Below are 19,147 nucleotides of genomic sequence, written 5' to 3' on the forward strand. Positions count from 1 at the left end.
CCCATTTGCTAGCTCTCACTTCCTTAATTTATTTCTTTCTCTGACCATTCAAAAACACTCAAGTTAATGATATAAATAATGCATACATTTCAAAATTATAGATAAAAACAAGTTCCTTTTGATCATACCACATTGGACATATTATTCTGCAACTTTTATTACAAATAATACCACAGTGAATATTCTTATATACATCATCTTCTATGCAAGTATGAATGTTACTCTAGGGGAGAAATCAGAATCTGATCTACTAGAACAAAAGATATGCACATTTCTAACTGTAATAAATTCTGCCACGTTGCCTTCAAGTATGGCCATATTAATTTACACTCCTTTGTAATCAATGGTGTGAAACTATTGATTCCCTTCCCCCACCCCGTGTCATCCTCATCTAATTTGATACTATCAAACATTTAAAATTTTTACATTTTAATAGGTAAAAAGTGGCCTTTTGTTCTTTTAATTTGTATGTTGTTGATTATTAGTAAGGATGAACATTTTTGCATATGTTTACAAGCCAGCTGTATCTCCTCCTCTGTGAACTGTCACTTCATATTCTTGCCCATTTTTCTATTGTTTTCTTTTCCTTATTGAATTATATGAGTTCTTTATATACAACGGTATGTTGCTGATTGTAAACATCTCATCAACTTCACATTTAATGTTTTTAGCTTGAAACTGGCCATGATGGAAGTATTTGTATCACAGAAATCTGCAAGAGCTATATCCTCACCCCCACCCAATTATTAAACATTTAGCAGCACACAGCTGCTTATACATTTTGATCCTAAATCTCTTGGTTGCTACTTGTCTCAATGACTTCTTCTTAGCTATGTGATACATAGCAATTTGTTACATGGCAATAAATAACTAATACAATCTCCTCTAAGTTACCTATAAGATGATGATATGTTCTAATGTCTTGCTACTCAGGGTGTGTCCATGGACTAGCAGCATCAGGATCACCTGGAAGCCTGTTAGAAATGAGAGCCTCTTTCCCCATCCTAGATTTGCTGAATCACAATCTGCATTTTAACAAGATCCTTAGATGATGAGTTGGTACATTTAAGTTTGAGCAGCACTATCCTAGAAAATACTTCTGTTACCTAAAAATATAATTAGTAACTCTTTTAACTTTTATTTCACCTAAAAATAAATTTCTACTTCCACTTAGGGTATACTAAGCCATAACAGAACATCACTCCCAGCCTAACAAGAAAAAAACCCAAAATAATCTACAAAATCATCATTTTTTATATGACTGTATGAGATCTAAAAGTGCAAGACAAATGAAATAACTAAATTCTAAACTGTGACAGAGCCCTGTGAGGGGAGATGGAACATATGGACTATTTTACCTTTGGCAGAGCATGGAAGAAGTGGCAGTCATAAAAGAAGGGAAAGAAAAAACCTACTCAAAATTTAACAAATTCTTAAAAGCCAAGTGTGAGCTAGCAAGATAAGTTAGCATCCCTGGCATTCCCTGACAGAAAGAGAGTTTGCATCCACTAGCCAGCATGTTTCCATGGGCATCCATTCTGTGCTCTAGAGGAAGAGTGTAGACAGGGCAGGAAACCTAGGAGAGACACCCTTGGAGATGAAGATAGATGTATAGAATCTACCAAGGCAAAACTCATCTATGCTACAGGCCCTGAATGAGCATGAGGTGAGATCAGGTGTCACTGTGCACACAACCTTCCTATGCTCTGGACAAAGCTCCAATATGAGGCAAAAGCTGTCTGCTACCGAGAGACAAAATACCCTACCCACCTCAATCCCACGCAAATGATGGCTGCTGGGAGAGAAATACAAACCCGAACTATCCTCATACTTCACTGACACTAAGCAGTGTGTCATATGTCATTAGGAGAAGGGCAGAAAATCAGCTCATGCCCAGATCCTCCAATGAAACAAAGCACAAATCTGCTATACTGAGAGAGGAAATGGTCATTCACTTGTACATGACATCCCACTGATATTAGCCAGTTTACCTGCCACAATGGGAATAAGCAGGAGATAGGCCTGAGCTCTGGAACAGTGCTTTCCAGTAGAACTTTCTACAATGGCAGAAATATCCTATACCTGTGCTGTCCAATATGCCAATCACTAGTCCCATGTACATAATTGGTTATTGATGAATGCAGCTCTGGACTCCATGTCAAGTAGATGGGAGAGACTGTCTGCTCCTGGACAAGGCATGAAAAGATCCTCTCTAGGGGCATAGGCATACAGGGCCTGCTTAAGATTAAAACTGGAACAGAAGAACTAAGAAACCCACCCTACACAAAAGCCTTGCACCAAGTAATAAGCACTAACAATCTATCGCTATGGGAAAGGCAAGAGCATGAAGAGGAATGTCCAAATGCCTCTCCTGCCCTCAAATGTGGCACTAGCTGAAAGATGAAGGTAGAGTAGAAATGCTGAAAAAAATCATGATACACCAGTTCTTACATTAAGCCCAAAGTACTGGCAGTCCATCCCTGTAGGGACTTTGACACTTGTGGTATGCTGAAGGCAACTATGACAGTCACAAAACCCAATCTTAGTTCAACTATTAACTAGAATGACCAATACCTGTTCACACTATCAACCTGACAGAAGTAGAGGCATGCCTATTTCTGGGTGGAAATATTATTTACTTCAACTTCTACCATTTTTTTACATTGACATTCAATCCAAAATTATGAAACACACACTAAAACAGGAGACAAAATTGTCAACGAAACTAGACCCAGAGATGGACCAGATACTGAAATGATCAGACAGATACCACAACTAAGATGGATATGTTTGTGTATCTAGTGGGAAATTTTAACAGAGAGATGAAGAGTATTTTTTAAAAGGCAAATGCTAAAAATAAATATGAAGAATCCTTTATCAGGTTTATCATCAGAATTAACACAACAGAAGAGAGAACCTGTCTGTGTAAAGATCAACAGAAACGATCCAAACTGGAACAAAGGGAGAAAAGAATAGGAAAAAGGCCAGAGCAACTAAGAGGTGAGATAATAGCAAATGGTCTGACATTTTTACCTGGATTCCCAGAAGTAGAAAGTGAGCCAAAAGAAATATCTGAAGAGATAATGAGCAAAAATTTTTTGAAATTTAATGAAAGACAACAAACCATGGATCCAAGAACCTCTAAAAAACCAGTGCAGGATAAAAACTAAAAATAACACAATCAGACACATCATAGTCAAACTACTGAAAAGTAGTGATAAGGAAAAAAATCTTGAAGACAGTTAAAAAAGAAACATAACAGTAACAAAGATAAGAATGGCAGGAGACTTCTCATTAGAAATTATGCAAGCCAAAAGACAAGAGAGCAGCATCTTTAAAGTACAGTAGTTCCCCTATCTGTGGTTTTGCTTCCCACAGTTTCAGTTACTTGCAGTCAACTGCGGTCTGAAACTATAAAATTTCCCAACCATTGACAATGTCTGCTGTTGCCATCCAAACATCAATATTGTCATAGTTCAATGACCCAGGATCACCTAAAGCAGATGATCCTTTTTTGATGTATGGTCAGAAGGTCAAGAGTAGCCTAACACTAAGTCACAATGCCTACATCATTTGTCTCACTTCATCTCATCCCATAGGCATTTCATCATCTCACATCATCACAAGAACAAGGGTGACTACGGAACAATAAGATTTTTTGTGAGAGAAAAAGAGAGGCCATATTCAAGTTTTACAATTGTTGCAATTGTTCTATTTTATTATCAGTTATTGTTAATCTGTAACTGTGCCTAATTTACAAATTAAACTTTATCATAAGTATGCATGTACAGGAAAAAACAAAGTATATTCATATATATAGGGTTCCGTACTATCTGCATCAACTGGAGGTCTTGAAACATACCCCAGTAAATAAGGGCGGGGGGAGCTACTGTACTTAAAAACTGCCAACCTATGGGGGGAAGGCAGAGACAAATGTAAAGAGAAAAAAAAAGAAAAAAAAATAAAGAAAAAAAAAACAAAAAAAAATAAAGGAAAAAAAAACCAAAAAAACAAAAACTGCCAACCTAGAATTCTGTGCCTCTCTACCACAAAATGGTTGACAAAGTATTTCATTGCTAATGGAACTGAATTATAAGAAATGTTAAATAAACTTCTCCAGGAAAAAGAAATTGATCCAGATAGGACATCAGGATTAGTCAACTTGTTCTGTAAAAGTCCAATTATAAATGAAATGGTATATAACATTATTTGAAAGTAGACTGTGATAAAGAGATATACTAAAGATTATACAGTGACAAGTAAAAAAAATAAATAGCTAATAAGCCAAAGTAGAGATAAAACTGAATCATAAAAAGATACTCAATCCAAAAGAAGGCAGGAAGAGTGGGGGAAAAGGAAAAAAAAAAAAACAACAAATAAACTGAGCAAACAGGATTTTTACAAATAGCATGGTAACAGATTTAAATCCAACCATATCAATTACATTAATGTAAATGGTCTACATTTCAATAAGGCAAAGGTTGTCAGACTGAATAAATATGAATAATTTATTGATACACTGATAGAAACACTATAGAAACTAATAATAGGAATTGGAATATTTAAAAAACTAATTTATATATCTACAGTAGACTGAAAACAAATGATGGATATAATTAACACCAAGCTGAAGCAGTCTGACTCGGCTATTTTTGTCTTCCTCTGATTTCCCCATATTTTAAGGTCTCCATGTTAACTCTCCCCACCTCCCCAAATACAGCAATGTTCATAACACTGACCTTGCCATGGCTTCTTTCCACTTTCTGAAAACATTTATTCAGGGACAGATTGTGTCGAACAGAGTTCTTCCAGCCTGTTGGTGCCGTAGCAAAATATGGGAAGCGGTCCAGAATCCAGCTATAAATTTCTTTGACAGGCAAACATTTATTTGGAGAGTGCTCTATAGCCATATAAATAAGAAGACTAAAAGAGTATGGGGGCTTCGAAGTTGCTGATTTTTTTTCTGGATTCTGGTAGCAAGATGGTCCTAATGATGGCACATCATCTCCCTCTATGTCATACAAGGGACTAACAATTGGAAGACCCTCACTTCCAAAGCTGAAGTTTGTTAGAAGATTAGTACTTTCATGAAGCCAGTTCAAGTTTGTGAGTTCATCATCTGCTGATTCATTGTCCACTACAGTAGCCTTTGGCCTGGCAGCATCAACAGCTTCAGGCAAGCTTCCCATTTTGTAAATCTGGCTTAATCCTGCAAACTTTTCAACTCCTGGAGTTTCAGCTCTTTTTTCTGGAGTCATTCCAATTACTGGACCCATTTACTCTTAGAATTCTGCAACAAAGGAAACAATTATCAATCAATGTAATGCTTAAACTTCTTAGGCTCATGAAAAATAAAATATATATTTATATATCCCCAAATTGGAGAAATTTTGCAATTATCTCACATAATATTTAAGCACAACATTTGTATAATGAAGATAGTAAAGGTTACAGTATGAGTAAGAGAATTTATTTCATATTATTTGAAATGGCTGTAAATAAAAGGAGGCATTATAGTACCATGTGTCTTGGTGATGTAAACAAGATTAAACAATGTATTTTGAGTATTTATTAAAATTCCTAGCCCACAGTTACTACCTAATAAGGAATGGTTATCATTAAAAAGGAACAGACTATTTCTCTGAATTATAAGACTTTATAATCTATGGATTCTAAGGATCTATGTTTTTACTATAATAGTCATACATATTGCTTAATACAGAAAATAAATTTAAAATATTGCTTAAACAATAATTCTAAATAAACCCTTTCCTCAAATCTAAAATATTTACTATAAAGAGAAATCATTTTTAATATTTTTATTACATCATACTAACATTTCTTATTCATTAAATTCATTATCAGTAAAATTATATTTACTGTAAGTTATTTCTTTTGTAAACTCCAGTATTTTACGTCTACATTGTGTATAATCTCATCACATACTGATACATTCTCTTAGTAAGTGTGAAGTGTTACTGTATTTTTTTTTAAATTTATTGACTTTGAGAGAAAGGGGAAGGGAGAGAGAAAGAGAGGAGAGAAACATCAATGTGTGAGAGCTACATCAATCAGTTGTCTCTCACACGCCCTCAACTGGGGACCCAACCCACAACCCAGGCATGTGCCCTGACTGGGAATCCAACCAGTGACCCTTGGGTTCAAAGCGCGGAGCTCAATCCACTGAGCCACACCAGCCAGGGCTGAAGTGTTACTGTATTTTTAAAGAGAAAAAACTCTCTAAACCATTTGTTTTTATTTCTATTTTCTCTAATGACTTTTCTTTTACTTTTTAAACATCCTTCAATTCAAGAACACTTAACATGGGAGAACAACTGACCAAGGGAGAAAGTGATAGAACTAATATACTATTTAATCCATTTAACAATTCATAAAGGTACCTCATTTCTGAATTCAGTGAAAAACTTTTTATGTTTTCCATTATTCTAATCAATCTACTTACATTTCTGTAACTGAAATATGAGAAGTACCATATTTTGCAGTGTACAATGCACATTTTGCCCAAATTGCTGAGGGAAAAATAAGGATGTGCATTACACATGGGTACACCTGAAATCCCTTGTATCTGTTCTTCTGTTTTTAATTATTCATTACAGAAAATTTCTTGTGCTATAATGTGTTAAAAAATAAATGTTAATATTCCATTATAATACAAAAAACAAGTATATAGATATAAATGAATAAAAATGAACTAAAAAACTAAACAGAAGATTTTTTTCCTGAAAGTTTGGGCCAAAAATGTAGGTGCACATTACATATGGCAAAATATAGTACCTCCAATGTTTTACTTTACTTAGAATTCCAAGACTTATGAAAATCAGTCAATTTGAGATGTAGAGCAGTCATTTGGATTCTGCTTATTAAAGCAGAAGCCAAAATTATAAACCAGACTGAATACAATAGTCAAGTTCTTTGTCCATTAAAGTGCACTCAATCTACTAGCAGATATAATCTCAGGGCACTAAGTTATCAATAGCATTAGTTATTGAAAATAATTCGGGGGCCAGCCATTGCACTAAACATTATCTCAACCATCAATTAAACCCTATAAAATAGGAACTATTATTAACCCAATTATTACAGATGAATAAAATGATTCACAGATGTTGATCAATTTTAGATGTAGAGCAGTCATTTGCATTCTGCTTATTTGAAATTAATTAATAATCAACATGCATGTCTACTCTGTACCAGGTGCTGAGCTACCCACCTTTAAGGGTTATTTATTTTAGAAATACATCCTTAATGCTAGGAAATATCCTCAGTGGTAACAATCAGAGAATTGAAATTCTCTGTTTATAAAAAAGAAAATGGAAGTGAAGTAAGCCATTCACCTAAGGTTCTAAAGCTAATAAAAAGTAGAGCCAAAATTATAAACCAGGCTGAGTTTAATAGTCAAGTTCTTTGTCCATTAAAGTATACTCAATCTCTTCAGGAATTTATATTTTAGCATAACTACTTAAAACTAATAGATATTGTTGACAGATATGAGAATATAAGGTGACAGAAACTAATTTAGATGGCTACAAATATGTTATTCCTCTGAACTGCAAGTTTAGAATAAAATCTTATTACTTTAAGATAAAAACCAGTATTATATCATGAAATACGTCAAAGTCATTATACAAATCATCCCCAACCTGGCTGGATCCCAGGCTGGGGGGCAAAGGAGTGAGAAGAGAAACAGAGAGAGAAAGAAACATCCATGTGAGAGAGAAACATCAATCGATTGTCTTCTGTACAAGCCCCAACCTGGGATCCAACCAACAACCTTTTTGGTGTATGGGATGATGCTTAAACCAACTGAGCCACCCAGCCAGGGCTACCTCTTTTACACAGCACACACACACACAGATGTGCATCCAAGGATTATGGATGATGACAGACAACTATAAACAACTTATATATTTTATTACAGAAGAAAAGTAAACTAAACTACATCTATTCAATGTAATATTTGGCAGTCATTTTTAATGACTGCCTTAAAGATTATGAGGTAAACAAAACAGCTTTATTAAAAACTGGTAAAAAATAGAAAATAAACAAAAAGTGAACAGGAACAGTGGTTTGTATAACTTGGTAATTTTTTCTTTGTTCTTCTATTTTCCAGTATTTCTTTAATGTGTTTATTATTTTTATAGTTTAAAAATAAAAGAAATGCAAACAGGAAAAGGCTCTGCTAGATTATTTTTAGTTGTAGTACTAGGGGGGACAAAAAAAGAAAACCGGAATTTATTCATAAAAAATTGTATATTTATTCTTATATGTTTAAACCTCAGTAACCTTCAAAGTACTCTCTATTTGATGCACTATACCTATTGAGATGTGTTTTTCCATTGCTCAAAACAGTTTTTGAACTACTTGAGTTTGATGCCTTATGGTGCTTCTGCCATTTTTTGTTTCACCTCTTCCACACTGGCAAAACCCATTTGAGGACTTTCTTCATAAGGGAAACAAACAAACAAACAAAAAACCAAAATGTTGCTGGGGCAAGACTGGGTGACTAGGGAGGGTAGGGCATAGGGGTCATGCCATTTTTGGTTAAAAACTGCTGAACATTCAGCACAGTGTGGGCAGATGTGCTCATAAATCACCCATCATGAAAAGGGCAAATGCACTGAAAGAGTCTTAAAAAACAATTCACTGAAGCAGAACGCAGCCTTTCACAACACCACCAGCTGGTTCACACATATAGATGGGTTACTAGAACACGCATCTAACGGAGGAAGCCTGTACTATAAGGGGACCACCCTGCAAAAGACAATTCTGTTTTTGAAGCAGTTCCCCCTCATATTTCTATTTCACAAAAAAATCAAATTATGAAAAGGTTACGGACTTATCAAAGACCTCAAACCAAAAACAGAAGCCACCTCATATTCTTAGTACAGCCTATTCTATCAACAAGCTTTTCTGTACACCAATCAGCTCACATGTAAATAGGGGAATGACTTTACTAAAATATGGAAATCATGTACACTGGTTTGTACATGATTTTTCCCGGCCTATATTTTTGTATTACTGAATAACAACAGCTGAACCCAAAATAGGCTAACACAATGAAAGAGTAGCAAGCTGATGAATATATAGTACTATACACAATTCTCTTTCAACCCATGTTCTTCCTTTTCTCACAGCTTGGCCAGATGTCTTTTCCTGGAAGTGCTTAATAATAATCTCCCCTCTCAAATTTTTATGCACTTTACTCTCGCTTCTATAACCCTGTACTTTCAACCCTTCCTTGCACACAGTACCATCAAGCTAGTTTGTGTTGAAATCCTAAATTGACTGTAGGTTTTTTTTGGTAAAAAATTTAATACTGTATCTTTTAAAATATTCTAGTACTCTTGTTAAGATTTATTTGTGTTAGTATTCTGGCTATTAAGTTTCAAATGTTTTGGGTGAGTTGCCCCATTAACTGTCCAGTTTTAGTATTTTCAGAAATACATATATAATATCACAACAGAAAAGTCTGTACATTTCACACCAAAATCAAGAAAACTTTTACTTTTATGTATTTAGAAAATTCTAATCTTATGAGCAACTACTTCTTAAAGTGAACTGAAACCATTCAGTAGCAGATCATATATACTGAAAGTTTGTTTCAGAAAGCAAAGCAAGTAAAGAAATAAAAGGAAATCTGGGCTAGAGATGTTAACATTTTCTTTGCTTAATCTTTTAAGAACAATACTCCAACAAACCACATGTAATTGTTGCAATAATAAATGTCACTCAAAATAAGCATTTAACACCAAGAGACTATAATATGGGATTTTAAGTACTCTAATGTCTTAGGTCTATAACCTCCATAACCCAGGTAATAAATACATCTACTAATAAACCAATTTCTAAAACTAAGACACTGCTACAAAAAAAAAAAAAATAAGGTAGGTAAATGTACATTTTAGCAGTATACACATTTGTGTTCAGAATCCAAACCTTCTACATTTCAGGAAGAACAGTTTCTTCTCATAGGAGGATCTTTAAAGGGGAAGAGTTCAAATACACCCAGTACAATCTCTCTGGAACCCCTGTCTACAGCTTCACTATAAATCGGCCATGACAATACCTTCAGAAGAGCTCAGGATTTAAACATACCTCCTCCCCACCCCCTCCCTGAGCTGTGCAGCTCATGCATCTCTCAAAGATGTCTACATATTATGTTCAATGTTACAGTGACATTCTACTCTAGAACAAGACAAATAAAATCCTATATTGGAATTCTTAGACCATTTCCCAAAAGGTTAGAGGAGTGCACTTTTGCTTAGTAGGTTGGTATTAACACTGGTGTGAGAGGAAATACATGACAGAGACTAAATAAGAAAAGGAAAACTAAGGCACAGAACTACAGCTGAAAATTAAAATGCTGCATTATACAGTATTAGAGGTGTTGCCCAAAATAATTAAGGAACCTCCTAAATATAAAATGGTAGTTATAACCACTTACCACTCTCTTTATCATTCCTTCTTGAATTTCAGACTTTCTGTGACCATTTTCCTTCTACTTAAAAAGTAGTCTGCTGGTGAACTTCCAGATTTTATTTCTCTGAACATGTGTTTATTTAGCTCTTGTTTTTAAAAGATATTTTTGCTAGCTATAGAACTCTAGCTTGAACTACAATAAGTCACAGTTGTTAGATTTATTTTCATTATCATCATTTCATGGTCTTCTATTCCTATTATTGTTATTGAAAGGAACTTAATCCTTTGAAGGTGCTCTGTGTTTTCTCTAAAAATCTCCCTTTATTAACCTCTTTTATTTTCCACTTGTTGTCTCTCTGTGTTACATTCTGAATTTCTCCAGATTTATCTTTCATTATATCAATTTTTCTTCAGTGGGGTCTATTTGTTTTTATCCCTTGTTTTAATTTTGATTACTGTCTATTTTCATTTCTAGAACCTCTGATTTTTTTTTTACAAAGTATCTGCGCTTTTCCTCATTTTTAAGCTTTCACTGAACACATTATTTTATATTTTACATCTGATAACTTCAAGATGTGAACTACTTGCGAGTCCGATTCTTCTATCTTATATTGTACCCTGCTTTCCCTAGATGTCTACAATTTTTTTATTACAAGCTAATGATTTTCACTAAAACTTTTCTAATGGAAACATTCGAGGATGATGATTTGTGCTTCTGTCAGTTTTCTGGGAGTTGTAGCAATCCAAGATCCTTTTAAATTCTTAGCTTGAGGGTTAGCATGAATTCAGGCTGCAAACCAGTGAGAGGGCTGGTTTGTGGTAATAAATTTTCAGCAGAGATTTTATTTTTCCCATTAGCAGAAATAATCTAGAAAGATAATCTTCTTTGTTATCCTTGGGGACACTAAGGGAAAGAATTTCTAGATCCCTGTTACACCTAGAATGTATAGCCCTATAAAATACCAAATTAACGGGGAAGACTATTTCCTGCTTGATGTTCTACATTGGCTGGGTCTGGGCTTTGCCTCTCAATCCCTGAGCCTTACAAGGCAAGGAAAACAGTTCACTTAATTTGGTGAACCCTCAAGGCAATAGCCAGCTTCAGCATTCAGCTTAACTCTCTAGGTTTCCAATTAGTGTTTGGGCTAAATATTCTTTACTTTTGTGCCAGAGCGTTGATGCATTTTTATCCAGTATTTTAAGTTATTTTCAGCAGAAAGGCTGGTCCACATATTTAGTTCACTATGCTGCTGAAAACCGATGTTTACATTACTTTCTGATGGCAATATCTCTAACATACATTATCCTGCATGTTAGAGCACGTGTTCTTAAGTTTCTTCTGTCTCAGCACACTTGAGGAATTTGACTTACAGTACTTCTGTTAGCTCATTATTACAGTGATTTTCAAACGGAATTAGGTAGAGAACATTTCCTTGCAGGTTAAAGATGGTTATCAAAAACTTGGTATAGATTTTTAAAAAGAGGGTGCTTTCATCCCTTTAAAAAACCATGCTCCATAAATACAGTAAATATATCTTAACCTCTTAACTATGATTTAGGTCCATCATTATAAACAAACACTTAATAAAGAGTAATGCTTATAGAAGCTGCTGAAGTATACAGGACTATTGGCCAGTTTATCAGTGTTTCCCAAATCAGGATGCCCCAAGGATATCCTCCAGGGGCCACAAGTTCTGTAAATTTTCATTTTTTGCTTTCATTTCAGTAACAGTATAAAAATGCATTTTACCATTTTTTTTTTTCATTTTTAAAATTGATTTTATTCCAAAGTGTTGAGTTCAGTTCAGGGCATCTTCCCTGTTCTGTTAATTAAACTTTGGGACATTAAAATACTGGCTTAGGAGAGATGATTCGATAGAAAGCATTGCTCTATTCATTTACCTTCCAGCCTACAAAAAAATATAAAAAATAAAAAATAAAAAAATAAAATTGATTTTAAAGAGAGGGGAATGGGGGAAGCAGGTGGGAGAGGGAGAGAGAGAGACAGAGAGAGAGAAACAGTGATTTCTTGTTCCACTTATTTATGCATTCATTGGTTGATTCTTACATGGGCCCTGACAGGGGATCAAACCTGCAACCTTGGTGTATTGAAACAACGCTCTAACCAACTGAGCTACCTGGCCAGGGCCTATTTTAACATTTTCAAAGAGAAAAATGAAAAACTACTTGAGGACCCTGGTGGTGTGACTCAGTTGGAGCACCCTGCCATAAAGCAAAAGGTCAGGGCACATGCCCAGGGTTGCTGGTTTGGTCCTGGTCAGGGCAGCTGTGAGAGGCAACTCTCACATCAATGGTTCCCTCTTTCTCTCCCTCCTCCTCTGTAAAACATGTCCTCAGGTGAGATTAAAAAGTTTAAAAAAAAACAAAACTGCTTAAGGAAATAAAAGTGATTCTCAAAATGGGATCTCTAATTTTTTTCTACATAATGGATCCACATAATTAAGTTGAGAAATATTGTTCCACGCTATAAGGCCTCACATGGCTATGCTTCAGTTACTGGATTAATCTTAGTCCTCATTTGGTCAATCAGGCACAGTGAATCAGGTACTGTTATTCACTATACCTTATCATACAGGTGTATGACCCCTTATCTAAAATCTTTTGAGATGCATTTCAGAATTCAAAGTATTTGGTTTTAGAAAGGGACTACAATGCAAAAGAGGGTTATATGATGTGTCAGTGAAGTCTGAGGTAGCGCCCCATAAAAAACATGTTAATATTTTTGCAGCAACATGTATATTCACACTAAAAGGGAACTAAATAAAGAACATCAGTAGTTTTATATCAGTTCAGATCATGTTTTGCCAATAAATAAAACTTTAGGTTTTCAGAGCATTTTTGATTTCTAAATCATGGGGATGGAATTATAGAACCATTATTTGCTATAAACTGGAAAGTCAAATATATTTCATGTAAGATCACAGTAAGATTGGATAAGTGTAACAAGCTCACCTTAAGGTGCACAAATTTAATGCATATACTTTGAAATTTTTCTCCCAGCTACTTAGGAGTCTCTTTTTGTCTATTTATGGTTTAATAGTGGAAGATACAGAGTAAGCAAGCTCCTGATAAGCAGAAAATATGAATTCTAAAATGTCAGAAGTACCTAAATGTATATAGGGATTTAAAATACATTCCAAAGCCAACATAATAGCCAAACATTCCAAAGCCAACATATTAGCCAAGTGGATTATGACTACAATGTCTCTTTAGCTAGCAATATAGATAGAAGACAGAGAAAGAGAAGTATACTATTCAGAGTAACTTCTGGTCCTTTTCTAAGAAGTTTCAAGAAGACACTTCCTCTACTAAACCCATCGCTCTGTTGTCATAGTTGTTAGATTCTATAGTGAAATAGTGTACAACTGTAAAATGGAAGGCTTTTTTTTTCTAGAGAAATAATATACTATATTGTGCTGTATGTAATGTGCTCCCATGTATAATGCATACCCATGTTTTTGGCCCCACCTTTCAGGAAAAAAACCTTTAGTTTTAAATTTTTAATTCATTCATTCATTCATTTATATTTAGATACTTGTTTTTTGTATTATAAAGGAATTTTAGCCTTTACTTTTGAACATATTATAGTACAAGAAATTTTATGTAACAAATAATTACAAAACACAAGAAAAGATACAAAGGATTTCAGGTACTATCCTTGTACAATGCACATCCTTATTTTTCCCTCAAAAATTTGGGCAAACAAGTACAAATTATACACAGCAAAATATGGTACTTAACACAAGGAGATATTAAACAGAAACTTAAGAGGGTAGTATATTTGAAGTTGTAAAGAATTTCCTATTATTGCCCTAGCTGGTATGGCTCAGTGGACTGAATGCTGGCCTGTGGACTGAAAGCTTTCTGGTTCAATTCCCCCGTCAGAGCACATGCCTGTGTTGTGGGCCAGGTCCCCAAATGGGGGCATGTGAGAGACAACCAACCGATATTTCTCCTCTTTACTTTCTCCCTCCTTTCCCTTGTCTCTAAAAATAAATAAATAAAATCTTTTTTTAAAAAAAGAATTTTATATTATAAAAAAGAACAAAAATAAAATCTAAATCATTACTCTTGATATCATAACCACATCTGGAGGTAGTGAAGCAGATGGTTAAGAGCATGAGCTATGAAAAGTCACTGCCTAGGTTCAAATCCCAGCTCTACCATTCAATAGGCTGTATGACATATCAATTTGGAATTCTAATAGTACCTATTTGCATAAGGTTGTTAGCACAAATTAAATGAGAATAAATATAAAGCACTTAGAGCAGAGGTAACATATATAGAATAAATACTAGCTGTAGAGGTAGTGATTATTAGTTATTAATTTTTAAAAGTATAACTTGCTTTCTTCCTAAAGTAATAGACTTATAAATGTGGTATCTTTCAAGTAAAAAAATTATAGTACAAAATCAGTAACAATACTTTGTTTTGAGGTTTGAAAATTAAAAAAAAAAAAATTCTAGTGTTGAGGATGGGTCCCCTTCATAACCAATGACACCCATTGGCTAAACAGCCAACTGAAATTAGGCCTTCTCAGAAAAGTGCTGCAATGTCAGTTTCATCATTTTCTTCATGATGCGATTTTCACTTCTTTGTGTCCATGAACTTTATTTGTTAGGTTATGTCAATATTTTATCCAATCATGAAACATGACAGAACCCTACAAATCTTTCTAATTTAAATAATATAAAAGAACTTAAATCATATAAACTTTCAGAACTTTCTTTAGTATTTTATTATCTAGTGTGACTCTCTCTCTCTCTCTGATTCCTTTATTTACAGCTCTGGCTGATAACATTCACTTACACACACACACACACAAATTAGAAAAAATAATGAAAATAACTGCACTACCTCTGAAATAAAAAATATTTAGTTTTCACTAGTAATGGCATTACCAATAACAAAAAGAAAAGACAATGCTATATATAATGCTAATTATATGTATGGCAAATATAATGCTATAATCAAAACAGGACAGAAATATAAATACCTACATATATAGTTACATTCATTTGTATACAACTAATTCAGAATCTACTACCTTGTTAAAAAATTCTAATCAAGTTAAAATATTCAAAGTAATAATTTTTTGCTACTCTCAAGGTATTACTTATATTGTGAATTTCAGCATACATCTATAATATTTTTAAAATATGAGTTCATGGATATAAAATAAAATGGCAAGAACTCAGGCTCTCAGTCCAGCAACTCTCATTAGTATAGAAGTTTTTAGTGTTTCTTTTACTAAGTAATACAGCACCATAGCAAATGAGAAATAATTTCAGTTAACTCAGTTCTATTAATGATGTTTAATACTTTTCAAAAGCATCAAATCTCTTCATGTTACATTTTTCAATTTAATTAAGTTATCTTACACATATTATGATTGTTAGACCCCTAAATCTGTTATTATTTGGAAGATAATCTTTAACGGTTAAAATTTACATTTAACCTATTATACTATCTAAAAGTTTTTATTAGAGAATAAAAAAGGACACTGAAAAAATTCAAATCAAAATAAAATGTGACGGTCAACTTTTTCTATCCAAAGCAAATTTATACCAATTTATTTATTTTATTGCACAACTTAATATTTCATCCCTCATTACCTGTAAAGGGTAATGAGGAAAATCAATTTTGCTGTTTCTAAAAAGCTTTTACTACACTGGTATGAAAAAGAACCATGCCACCTATTATGCTGTACTGGAATTGGGAAGTTGAAACCAACACTTGAGCAATGCTACTGAGAGGCCTGAAGACTTATAGTCAGGCCTATGCTTAAAGCAAGGGATGATTAACCATAAACTATATGGCAGCATCTGACTCTACAGATGAAGTTGTTTCTCATCCTTTTCACCCTACTAGCCCAGCTTCCTACTTAAACTCAGTTTCATTATACTTATTTTAAACATGTGAATTCCTGAAGCATATGACAAATGATGGTTTTTTTTTGTTGTTGTTGTTATATTGAATTAAATGCATTTCCAATTACTAATTCTGTCATTTTACATGGCCTTCAGACATTTGGAAACTTTATTCTTACTAACTTGCCATTTTACTTCCCACCAAGAACTTAATGTCATCGGTAAATCAAACAATCTTATAAATGTCAAAAGAGTGACCAGAGAATAGACCTCCCATCTCGGGTTTGGGCTTTCTCATCCAATCACTTTAAATGAACTAATATTAAAAAACCATTTGCTTTGGGCTAAAGCATCCTAGCAAAGGGAAATAGGCATTCACTTAATTATGATCACTAAACAATGTTTTTCATTAAAAAAAAAAAAAAATCTATGACAGAGCTATGTCATACCACAGAAATACAAAATGTTTGTGCATTTTATTAAAACTACCTGGCAATTACCTCATTTCTTTACTGTAATTTAAACACTGTCTCTAAGATATACATACTATACATAAAGAAATTTCCAATTTCCCTCTCCTTTGCTCACCTCCAATCTCCCTAAGAATGAACTATTTTTATTTACTAATTACAATATGGTACCATTTCTCAAGACTGGAAGCCACTGTATTATATTTCCTAGATTTATTCAATAGTATAAAATGCTTATACTAAGCTCAACTTGAAATATTTTTAGCAATTTAAAGATACTAATAATTTTCTAAATCTTGAGTTATTCATTTAGAAAAACAATTTTCTTCTTGTTAATTTATCGCATTGGGTGAAAAAGATGGAAAGATTAAGCAAAAACAAACAAACAAACAAAAAACCTCACAGACACAGGCAACAGTACAGTGATTACCAAAGGGGAAGGAGGATAGAAGAAGGTAGAAGAAGATATGGGAGGATAAATGGTGATAGAGGGAGACATAACTTGGGGTTGTACACACACAATATAATATACAGATGATGTATTATAGAATTGTACACCTGAAATCTATAATTTTATCAACCATGTCACCCTAATAAATTCAATAAAAAAGAAAAAATCATCACATAATGTTAGCAAAAATCAAGTGTAACATTTATTGAGCACATACTATTTGCAAGGCATTGTGTAATAAACCTAAGAATGCTATAACTTTAAAGATATTCTATTAACTTAAAGTATCTGTTAACTTTGGTAACTCAGTAAAGAAAAAAAAAGATAAAAAAGGAAGGAACTCACAACTTCTCCTATTGAATTAACAATACTTTCTTTGTTTTGAGTAAGATTCTTGATTATAAATACTGTCCCTCTCATAAAATCCGATACTGAGATCAAAGGATAGATTCAAGTTCCAAATGTACTGCAAAAAGATGTATGTTTGATTATAATGTTACATGATGTCATGTATCCAGGACAACAGAAGCATTATGGTCTCTTAGGAATAAAACTGCCTCTTCGTCATAGATTTAGGTGACACAGCATGTGATCCATTGTCTCTAAACAAAAAATGTGTGCAGCTGCATTTTCCAGTCAAGAAGGGGGTGGGGTGTAGAATACAAAAGGGTCAAAGATGTCTCATAGGAAAACTGTTTTTCAAATAGGATGATAAAAAAAAAAGGAAAGTCAAATGAATGGGGGGAGGGGGAAGCCTTTCTCCAACTCATGCTAAAAGCAGAAAATAGTAAAATCTTGGGGGGAAAAAAATCTGTTGTGGTAACCTTTCATTGAATCCACTTTTCTCCTATCCTAACTTGCCCTGATACACTGTGTAAAACCATGGTTTAAATGACACTTCTATCTAGATAATTTTGTACTATTTATACACCATATATAGAGTTCTTCTATGCATTGTTGCAGCATTTGCCTTAAAAAAATAACGAAAAACAAACAAAAAAACCCTCAATTGTTCATCAGTTTCTTGGGGAAGTTAAAATGAAGCAATAATTTTATAAGTTAAAAAAATGAATAAATTTTATTCTAAACAGTAACAAATTTGATGTTTTCTGCATAAAAACCAAATATTTCTCTTTACAATGAATCCCTAGCACACACCTGCCTTTCACACAGAAAGGTAAAAAGCAGTACCAGAAAAGATATAAATTGTGTAAAAATTGTTTTCTCTAATAAAGAAAATAGCTATTTCTAATAAATGTTTAAAAAGCTGATGACACAATAACTTGTAAACTATCAGTATCTAAAATATCACACCTAATTACCTTACATGTTATTAAATATATTGACAAAAAGAAGCACTACAAAGAAGTACTACTAGCTCTCAGAATAAATCTAGTTTAGAAATCCACCTCCTCAAATTTTGGAATAGCAATCAACGTAGTGTTCAAACAAAAGTATGCTGGAGGCTGAAAAAGACTGATCACACAGAAATAAAAAAACAAAAATAATCACTAATGGAATTAGATGCAATATCACTTGTGCTACAAACCATATAGTGACCAGTTAGCCAACTGGCACTTTCGTTCTCTGACAGTCTTGTATCACACTTGAAAGTAACGTGGAGAAGAACAGTTATAAAAACCTGAAAGTCAACAGATCTCATGTTCCAAAGCACAAAGGTAAATTTGGTTGGCATCTGAATACAAACCACTTTGTTGGTATTCTTTGTTGTCAAGACTGTAAGATGATTTTCAATACCTTGAACATAAGCCTTAATTAGTCAGCCATGGAGTAAATCTCTCACAGCCAATTAAGTTGTTCCACTGAAAATAAGCATTTTTAAAAAGCATACTCATGATTAGAAATACATTTAATAAAAGCATAAAATGGTATCT

At 33.7% G+C, this 19,147-nt stretch overlaps 1 protein-coding gene and 1 non-coding gene across 3 annotated transcripts in view; one reads left to right on the forward strand and one right to left on the reverse strand.

Moving 5' to 3' along the window:
* FOXN2 (forkhead box N2) overlaps positions 1 to 19,147 on the reverse strand; it is a 52,263-nt gene that overhangs the window by 20,591 nt on the left and 12,525 nt on the right. For both annotated transcript variants that reach the window (XM_054575472.1, XM_054575473.1), the window contains exon 2: positions 4,740 to 5,290. In XM_054575472.1, the coding sequence (XP_054431447.1) occupies positions 4,740 to 5,276 (537 nt within the window). In that variant the 5' untranslated portion in view covers positions 5,277 to 5,290. The remainder of the gene's footprint in view (positions 1 to 4,739; positions 5,291 to 19,147) is intronic.
* LOC129072073 (small nucleolar RNA SNORA36 family) lies at positions 12,224 to 12,358 on the forward strand. Its single transcript, XR_008529337.1, has one exon. It is a non-coding gene; the product is annotated as a small nucleolar RNA SNORA36 family (small nucleolar RNA).

This window comes from Pteronotus mesoamericanus, unplaced genomic scaffold (assembly GCF_021234165.1).
Source record: "Pteronotus mesoamericanus isolate MK-2021 breed Mesoamerican mustached bat unplaced genomic scaffold, CSHL_Meso_final contig_291, whole genome shotgun sequence".
Classification (NCBI taxonomy): domain Eukaryota; kingdom Metazoa; phylum Chordata; class Mammalia; order Chiroptera; family Mormoopidae; genus Pteronotus; species Pteronotus mesoamericanus.